This window comes from Arabidopsis lyrata (genome assembly GCF_000004255.2).
Source record: "Arabidopsis lyrata subsp. lyrata unplaced genomic scaffold ARALYscaffold_1, whole genome shotgun sequence".
NCBI lineage: Eukaryota > Viridiplantae > Streptophyta > Magnoliopsida > Brassicales > Brassicaceae > Arabidopsis > Arabidopsis lyrata.
In genome coordinates, this window is record NW_003302555.1 from 22,475,125 (window position 1) to 22,484,434 (window position 9,310).

At 36.1% G+C, this 9,310-nt stretch overlaps 3 protein-coding genes across 3 annotated transcripts; 1 reads left to right on the forward strand and 2 right to left on the reverse strand.

Annotated features, from left to right (window-relative positions):
- The first annotated feature begins 760 nt into the window (after positions 1 to 760).
- On the forward strand, positions 761 to 2,252 carry LOC9330037. The gene is made up of 3 exons (XM_002891237.2): positions 761 to 1,481; positions 1,560 to 1,688; positions 1,771 to 2,252. Exons 1-3 carry the CDS (start codon positions 1,138 to 1,140, stop codon positions 1,979 to 1,981), a joined length of 684 nt encoding a protein of 227 aa, XP_002891283.1. The 5' UTR covers positions 761 to 1,137; the 3' UTR covers positions 1,982 to 2,252.
- Positions 2,253 to 2,478: 226 nt separating this feature from the next.
- LOC9327346 (probable F-box protein At1g44080) lies at positions 2,479 to 4,759 on the reverse strand. The gene has a single exon (XM_021014392.1). The coding sequence runs from the start codon at positions 3,932 to 3,934 to the stop codon at positions 2,828 to 2,830; it is 1,107 nt and encodes a 368-aa protein (XP_020870051.1). The 5' UTR covers positions 3,935 to 4,759; the 3' UTR covers positions 2,479 to 2,827.
- A 1,189-nt stretch (positions 4,760 to 5,948) lies between these two features.
- LOC9330038 (gibberellin 20 oxidase 5) lies at positions 5,949 to 8,427 on the reverse strand. The gene is made up of 3 exons (XM_002893931.2): positions 7,202 to 8,427; positions 6,527 to 6,851; positions 5,949 to 6,255 (listed from the first exon to the last, which is right to left on the reverse strand). Exons 1-3 carry the CDS (start codon positions 7,765 to 7,767, stop codon positions 5,977 to 5,979), a joined length of 1,170 nt encoding a protein of 389 aa, XP_002893977.1. The 5' UTR covers positions 7,768 to 8,427; the 3' UTR covers positions 5,949 to 5,976.
- Between the last annotated feature and the right edge of the window lie 883 nt (positions 8,428 to 9,310).

Below are 9,310 nucleotides of genomic sequence, written 5' to 3' on the forward strand. Positions count from 1 at the left end.
TCTTCATGCATGATCCACGGGAATCCCATTTCAATGCCCTCAAACGTATTATTCGATATGTGAAAGGGATAATCTCTCACGGTCTTCAGCTCTACAAGTCCTCATCAATGAATCTTATTGCTTACTCGGATGCGGATTGGGCTGGGTGTCCTTCGACTCGTCGTTCAACTTCGGGTTTCTGTCTATTCTTAGGTGACAACATCATTTCCTGGTCGGCGAAAAGACAACAAACAGTGTCCCGTTCTAGTGCCGAAGGGGAGTATCGTGCGGTTGCAAATGATGTTGCGGAGATATCTTGGTTACCGAATCTGTTTCAAGAGATGAAATGCCCGCTTCAAAAGACGTCACTGGTTTTTTGTGACAATGTCAGTGCGGTGTATCTATCGTCTAACCTGGTACAACACCAGCGCACTAAACACATAGAGATTGACATTCACTTTGTCCGAGAACGCGTTGCTCTTGGCCAAATCAAAGTTCTCCATGTTCCATCCTCTCTTTCAGTTCGCCGATAAATTCACAAAGGGACTGCCAACATCGCTATTCCTCGACTTTCGGTCCAGTCTGAGTGTTCGAAAACCTCCAACTCCGACTGCGGGAGGGTGTTAGAGGAAATATAGGAGAATATATATAGTTAGTCTTATCTCTTTGTATATAGTTGTCTAATGATCAATCTCAAGGTACGGAGTTTACCTTATTTAAGTTTCAACAATTGACTTATGATTTGTTTTGTTGTGATCAAGTTGATCTTAAGATAATAATTTTAAAATTAAAAGTCTAGCTAGGCCTTGTGGTTTGTGAAAGAGTAAGACAATAAGTTAACCACCACCAAATAATTTGTTTACAAATTCATTGCAATATACTAGCATTATTGACTTAGAATTGGTCTTTGTATATGTCTCAAAATAATAATTAGGACCCACAACGTGGAAATGTCAAAGCTTTGTATAAAAAAACTATAATGAGTACGAAATAATTTAATAAGTATTACTTGTAGACGACTTGGTGTCGAGTTGGTCTTAAAATAATAATTTAAACACAAAATTTGGAGATGTCTACATATATATGCTTTGTGTCAATGCAGATTTAGATTGACTTTTGATTGGAGCGACGAGATATAGTAGAAACCAAAAGTGATAAATGGAAGGCCCTTTGCTAACCAAGAGTGAGCACATCAAAATCGATGGTGATTCTTCATCGAATGATGAGCATAATGTCAACATTACAATCACTGACGATTCTTCATCAACACCACGTGAAGCCAAGGCTGTTGAACGGTGTATTCCTTCTTGCACAGGAGAAATGGAGTGGTGTTGTTTCATCGAGTTTGTTCTCAATATTGTCCAAATTGTTGCAGCTTTTGTAGTTGTGAATCGGGCAAAAGATGAACATCCAGAAACATCATTTCTTATATGGATCATCGGTTACACTTGTGGCTGTGTTGCTATTCTTCTTATTCAATTTATAAACTGTGTTTCCTCAAGGTATACACTAAATTTATTGTTTTTTTAAAAAAAAAACATTAGAAACCGAGATCAATAATAGTTTTATTTTTTTTGCAGAAGCTACGAGGTGATCATAGACTTTGTGACGGAGATATTTGAATATTTCTTTGTGGGTTGGGTTTTGCTGTTTCTTTGGATTTATCATAGCAGTTCATCATCTCTATATGATAATACTCAACATTTCTGGTGAGCATCAAACGAAAATTTACAATGATGTCGTTAAAACAAATTTAACTTTCTAATAATATTCACAATTGTCTTTTTGCAGGTTATGTATGGCTTTTCTTGCTTTCACTTGCATTCGATATATACCGGCTCATTTAATATTTTCAGCGATATGCTTCCTTTTCGTTGTGATAATATGGATTTGCGCCGCTGTGTTAGGCACCACCCCTAATACGTTTGTTTATGTTGCATTCCTTATAATTGTCATTGGAATTCTTAAAGTAGTTCAAGAGGTTCTTCAATTGCATTTTTGAATTCTAAGTATTGGAAACACTTGTAATCGTTTTTTCATGAATATAGTTGAGTTTTTGACAAAATATATTGAAAACAGTTTCCATTAATGATAAACGAGCGAGGTTCCTAGAACATGTCCAACTAATATCATTAAGATATTATCGTTAGGTTTGAAACAATCAATAAAAAATAATCCACTCTTCTGACACTAATCACCTAATTATGCTAAATTCTCATTTCAAAATAAACATCGCAATCGAACTCTAAACGCTCACTAATCACCTTAATATCAACTTTCGTTAGTTAGGAAAGTGAAGCCTAGGTTCAAAAATTGAGTAATAAAATCAAATCTAGTATGAATCACAATCCTAAATGAGGGCTCTACCATGAAGCAATTCTAAACATCATAATATAGCTTAATCCATGGCAATAAGAAAATTAATCATTAATTATGAACAAATATCTTAATTAGTTTTGGTTGAGCTATTGCGTAACACAACTGCTTTTCAAGGGAGGATTGAATCGTCTGCCATGAGGAGAGCGTACCGCGGTTGTAACAATGAGAAGGGAATATCGGGATGGCGAAGGTTATATGGGTACCGATCGAGGGTGTTAACCGCAAGTGAAGAACTGTGTAATAGAACAATGTAGTCGAGAGGTTCTCTGTATAACGGGTCCTAAATAGCATACATTGTGCTAAGCCGTCTTAAATAACTTTTGGCCAATCGATTTTGTTGTTGTTGATCCAGACCGATCACTTACATGTGTTTGTTAACTAAATGTTGAATTGTTTTGCTGTCCTCTTAGCTAGTTCGATCCTCTTTACCAGAAAACAAAAAAAAAGTTTCAAATATAAGAGATTCTTTTCAGAGAAAAGGAGCAGAGAACATCTGGAAACAACTCTCATGAGAAGATGAAGAAGAAGAATCAATCTGCTTGTTAATGATGCTACCATCATCAAGCTTAAACACACTAACATCTTCCCCGTCATTGAAGTAGATAGCATTCTCCAAACATCCATAGTACTCGGAGGCTAAGACCAAAAAACAACTATCCGTAGCCACAATGAGTGCCTTGTCTCCCAAGGAACTGACCTCAACCCATTTTACCAAATTCTTGTCCATCTTGTAAACCTTAAAACCAACGGTTCTCTCTCTAAGAACTCGATTTACGCGAAATTTCTTACAGAAACGATGAATAACGCAGAGATCTCCACAATACTCGACGAATCTCTTTTCTTTGCAATTATCAATGTCGTAGTAGTCTAATGGAGTTGAAGGTCCGAATTGATATATGCTGAGTTCAGATAAACTAATCCACCAAATTGCTCCGGTTAAGTCGAATGCATAGACCTTTCCTTTGTGAAGTATAATATCCAAAAAACCTTCAGCTTCTTCATTGTTTATTCTTGTCCAACGTATACTTTCTTCTCCGCTTTTGCAACACCAAATTTCGTTTTTGAAGTCAACTACGAAAAACATATTGTTTAGGAAAACAACTCTAGCCGAATTCGCAGAAGACTTATAACCTACGATAACATCTCTACCCGAAACACGTTTTGTAATCTCGGTCAAGTACTGAACGTTGTAAGATTGACGAATTTCCGAAACACCGAGCTTCATAAGGTCTAGGGTTTTGTCGGAAGGGGTGATGGGCTTGCCAGACAGAGGACACAAGAGATTATTCTTACTAGATTCAGAGACTTGTCTGTTTTTAATCAGCCACCCTTTGTTAGGACATGGAGAAGGGAGAGTTACACGGAAGAAAGTGGTGGGAGAGACAACAGTCTTTGTCTTCTTGAAAGTAGGAAGGTTACGTTCAAAGTGGTTATGGAGACGCTTCTTGGTCGCAATCGTGGAACGCCAGGGTTTACAGATGCTACGGAAACGGAGGAGATTGATGTTGGAAGATAAATTATTAGCTAACAAAACTATGAGATCTTCATGTAAATCAGACCACCCAACTTTACCCATCTCAATCTCTATCTCTGTGTTGTTGTTACTTGTTACAGACGAAACCTAAGAGTTTTCACGAAACTGATTTAGGAGATATGTGTTTATAGCTCTCTCATATCAGTTTAGGAATATATTTGCGCAGGATAAAGCGTAAGATTTAACGATACTAATCAAAAATGGAAATACACGGTGGAATTTCCTTTATAAAATCGAAAGATATTACCTTTTTTTTTTTTTTTTTTGTTTAACGTAACTTGTTCCCCAAGGTATTTCAGAAAACTTTTTTTTTTGGTTTACAATTTTATATGGAGATTTTGTAATATTTTTATTTTATTTTTTATTCTTTTTAGGTAATGTTTTTTTGCCATTGTTTGGACTTTGGAACTTTGGAAGTTAACGTCATAGAAATTCCACCATTGAACTGAAGATATAATATTAGATTAGTAAATTGTAAATGGAAAAATTCAAAACTGAAGAAAAAAAGATTCAAAAATTCAATAGGAAAGCAAACCTTGAACATATGTTTCATCATTTTTGGAACATCCTTTAATGGTTGTTGGATGCCCAAAGTTTCTACCTGTTTTGTTTATTACGTTGCTAGTTTAGTGTTGATGACAAATGTTTGTGTATCAATTATGAATCTGCTTCTTTATCTGGCCAGGCAAAGAAGTCCCTGAAGAGTTCACTCAAAAAGCTATAGGAAACTGCATAACCATCGGTCTAGGTCCGGGTGATGAGGGGACTCAGTTTGTGTCCTCAAGATTTAAGGCTTGCCTTCTGCTTTCTCTTACCAAGAACTATGTTTTTTTTTCTGTAACTTGTCGTTTAAGAAACCAAGGAGGTGCCGTCATTAATGAACTTGATTAGGGGTGGGCATTCGGGTATGCGGGTCGGGTTCGGGTAAAACCCGATCGGGTACGGGTCTTTCGGGTAGAGGAGTTTAGGACCCAATAGGGTAAATCTAAAATATCGGTTCGGTTTCGGTTCGGGTCTAATCGGGTTCGGGTCGGTTCGGGTTTAGATTTTTAGAACCGCTAAATACCCGAAAAAATCGGGCACCCATCGGGTTCGGGTATTTTATACCCAAATACCCAAAATTTTACCAAATACCCGAATTTTACCCGAAATTTTACTCTAATATCCGAATTTTATCTGCAATTTTACTCAAATATCCGAGTTTCACCCAAAAATTTATCCGAATAACCGGAATTAAGTCCAAATATTTAAAAAATTTACAAGCATCTCGCGTATTTATATATTTAGTCTTAAATATATAAATATAAGTGCATTTAATTTTTGGTAATTACTCTCGGATATTTGGATATAAATGTATTTAGCTCAAATATTACATATATATAAAGTTTTTATATGTATAAGTATAAGTAATTTCGGGTAATCGGGTACCCGTTCGGGTATCGGGTTCGGATCGGGTTTTACCCTATACCCACGGGTACGACAATACAAGACCCAATAGGGTAAATAGCTAATACCCGTACCCGCCCCGAACCGGTTTTTTCGGGTCGGTTTCGGTTCGGGTACTCGGGTACGGTTTTTTTGCCCAGGCCTAAACTTGAATATGAGTCATGGACAATGTCTTCATGGTGACCTGTTTGATATCAACAAAACAAATTAAAAGCCCTGAATTGGATGTCACAACAAGTGAGATTCTGTTTGAATTTTTTTGCTATATACATTATTGTATTGTGGATATGTATGGTGTATGTGTATCTAAAGCAAAGCCTACAACTACAAGTCGCTGGTTCGAGTGGTATTTGAGAGAAAATCATATTAAATGCTCTGACATCCGTTCTGAGGGGATATACGAGCCTATCTCAGAACTTCTTAGTAATTCAAAAAAAAATCAAAATTTCAAATAAATACGTTTTTCTTTTATTTTAATTTTAAATGATAAATATGTGAACAGATCATTTTCGTATATTTTATTAACTGTTATGTGAATAAGTTCCATTACAAAATGGTAAAAACGACGGTCACATAAGATGTCTTATTAATTTAATTTATAACAGAAAGCCGGGAAATATGAAGAGAGAAAGCTGAAATCAAGTTGATTTCTTGTCGGAGTTAGAGACGAGCCACGAAGAGAAGTTATGGAGAGTGGTGTTATCGACTCGATAGCCAGACTGGGTAAATTTCTGAAGCTGAGCCCAAGTAAAGTCAGGGTACTGTCTAGAAGCTTCTTTGCCTTCAACAAGTTCAGGAGGAGGTACGATGGTCTTGTCTTCTCTAGGACAAGAGAAGAACACTAGTGACCTTCTCACTTTCTCCTTGTTTACCACTGCCCTATGGTAACAACTCTTGTAGTTTCCATTTGACAATGCCTTTCACATCAAATCCAAAATAAATAAATAAAAAAATTATATATTGTATATTATAAAAGTGTTTTTAATTTTATGATGAACAACCCAAAAAAAACAAGTTAGTGATTTATCCTTCCACCAGTAAATGTCGAGTAATATCCCCATTTTGTCAAAACACTGGCATTTGCATTAAAAAGTTAAAGCATTATTTTTTGGAAATTTGTTTTGTATCTAATAAATTTTGTCATTGTTGAGAAAATCTGGTAGCCTTATTCATTAAAAGGTAACGTACCATGAAGGTGTCTCCAACGTTGACGACAAGAGCACCAGGACGAGGCCGCACGGTCTGCCACCTATCTCCAGCAAAGACCTCTAAGCCCACAACATCGTCTTGAAGCAAAACGGTTATAGCCGTTGGGTCATTATGGGGACCAACACCAAGGGCTTTCTCTGGCTGCTTGCACGGCGGATAATAGTTGCATCTAAAGATGCCACTTCCATCTTCGAAGAATCTCCGGTAGTATGTCCTGTCTTTTAAACCCATACTTATTCCTAGTAGCTTCATCAAATCCATAATCAATCCGTTCATTGCATCACAAAATTCTTGGAACACTTGACTGAAACAAAACCAAGAAGTTCCAAGGAACAAAACATAACAATTAAAAATGTAAACATTTATCAAATAGGATTTTTTAACATTTAGTATCGGATGTCCGGAATTCGTAAAACTGCCCAACTAATCCCAAGGTGAGCAAACCGTTGGTAAGGAGTTTTATATAACTTCACCACCGCTAAATCACCCGAGCCTAAACTCAAGTGGTCCACGGGCAATGTGTACATTGTGAAATGAAAGATGGGCCGTAGAGCGTTTATATTCTTGGCACTAGACTCAATATCATTGTGCCACCACACACGAGATTCAAGTAGGGTTTCTCATAGAGTTAAAATATGCATGCAATTAATTTACCCGATCTCTTGACGATGGTTGCCTAGCCTTGAGGTTAGGAATTCCTCAACAACATGGGGTGGCCCTTTTTTGAATGCCAAAGTCAAAGTCTCATTCCATGGAAGATTGGAGGAGAATCTCTGGCTATGACCCGCAGTATAGCCAGAGATATTCCCCGGGATCCTATAAGCCTTTAGCTTCTCATCCTTGGATAGCCCAAAGAACAAACTCGATATCTCAAGCGCCTTTTCAGCTAAGCCTGACTTGAAGCCATGATTGACCACTAGAAACGTACCATGAGCCATGCACGCTTCTCTCACTGCCTTAGCTGCAAGTTGCGTCTCGGCCTCATTGCCATTCAAGAACCCACTCAAGTCGATGATTGGGAGGTCGAGGTCGCCTTCTGAAGGGGCAACGTCTTTTTCCGGCCAGAAGAATTCAGCTGGAACATTTGGTTGGTTTTGGAGTAGGGAGAAGTTGACGTCGGAGGAATTCATTTCTCTTGAATTGGGTCCTTTGAGTTTGAAGGGATTTAAATAGGGGCAGACTGTGACTGTCCTGTTAAGGACAGTTTTGTCTATATACATATATGCACATTTTTTTTTTTTTTAGTTTTATCCTTTTTCATATTTTATCTTATTATTGATATCGGCCATGATTGTTTACAAAATCATACATTGCATTAACATGTTAGTCAAACGATAACGCAAATCGACATATATAATGTCTGAAATTTCTATACAATAGCATTCACACTTCAGAACACAAATCAAATTTTCTTTTATGTTTATGCTTCGTGTCACGTTTCGAATTTTAAATAATTGTTATTTCCATGTTCACATATACAGATTTAATTTCTATTATAGTCTTTTATACACACGTATTTATTTGTTTATTTATTTAACATCTGGCACCTTTATTTATCAAGATAAGATAGAACTCGCCTAATGTAGACATATATGTATTTTACCACATATAAGAAGAATAATATAACAGATGTAATGCAATATAATATCTACTGTTAAAATGTTTCTTTTCCAGTACACTTCAAAACTTTTTTCCATGTCTGATAAATTCAATTTCAAGTAAAAATGATATCTTTCCATTTACTATACAAATTAGACTGGAATTTGTAAGCTATGTAGCCTATTAATTTGTAAGCTATTATCCTATAAATCCATAGTGTACCCCATGACAAAAAAGGATAATCAACATTGGATCAGCCTAGAAAACGTTGTCATTGGTGATTGGGAATGAGTCATGTGATTGTATAAATTTTTTTTATTATTATTATCATGAATTCTTGGAAAATATTACATTTTACATTAATATATTTATGAATTTGTACACCGTTTCAAAAATCTCAAAAATATTTAAGTAGCTTCCCAAGGTCTCAACTAATCTACAAAAATATGTTTGAGATTTTTATAATTTATGGAGCCATGAGAGAGCCAATACCATAAAACCAAAGAATATAATGGTTTTGGATAAGACCGCAAAACTGGGTTGAAATAGAGTTTAAATCACATAGTTCATTCTGTAGAACACAATGTGTATGATCTAGCTAGCTCAGTTCTATTTGTCTTTGTAAAAACAAAATGTGACATTGGTGAGCATGTCGGTGCGTTATTCTAAATTCTTTATGGATCGACCCTAATACTACTTTGATTGCTTTGCACTTGAGGTAGTTTAGGAAATTAAAACTATATCATCATTGGCTGAGTTAATTTTTATATCATAATTAAAGTTCTTGAGTATATCTAAAACAAAAGAGTTGAGGTATCAAAAAGACACCAAGCATGTGATATTATTCTCAAGTACTTTCACTCATTTGATTGTAGGGATTATTGTCTATATTGCCATTTTTGGACCAAATCTTTTACCCATGCCATTTTTGATTTGGGCTTGTGGATTTGTCATTTTGGACCTCATGCAATGACGTTTTTGCCCTTGTCTTCAACCTTAGGCTATTGCTTGCCGACCACCACCGTCGTGCTCCATCGACGCATCTCCTTCTACTCCATCATCACTTTCAGTTTCAACTCTACTAATATCATCACCTTTGTTTACGATTTACAAAACGTCAACACTATTTTCTTGGATGAATTTAATAATTTTGAATGAAAAAAA

Coding starts and splice junctions, on each gene's coding strand:
- LOC9330037 (XM_002891237.2), top strand. CDS start 1,138: ATGGAAGGCCCTTTGCTAACCAAGAGTGAGCACATCAAAATCGATGGT. Junction 1,482..1,559: donor ATAAACTGTGTTTCCTCAAG/GTATACACTAAA, acceptor TTTTTTTTGCAG/AAGCTACGAGGTGATCATAG. Junction 1,689..1,770: donor GATAATACTCAACATTTCTG/GTGAGCATCAAA, acceptor GTCTTTTTGCAG/GTTATGTATGGCTTTTCTTG.
- LOC9327346 (XM_021014392.1), bottom strand. CDS start 3,934: ATGGGTAAAGTTGGGTGGTCTGATTTACATGAAGATCTCATAGTTTTG.
- LOC9330038 (XM_002893931.2), bottom strand. CDS start 7,767: ATGTATATAGACAAAACTGTCCTTAACAGGACAGTCACAGTCTGCCCC. Junction 6,852..7,201: donor AACCATCGTCAAGAGATCGG/GTAAATTAATTG, acceptor GTTTTGTTTCAG/TCAAGTGTTCCAAGAATTTT. Junction 6,256..6,526: donor ACGTTGGAGACACCTTCATG/GTACGTTACCTT, acceptor TTGATGTGAAAG/GCATTGTCAAATGGAAACTA.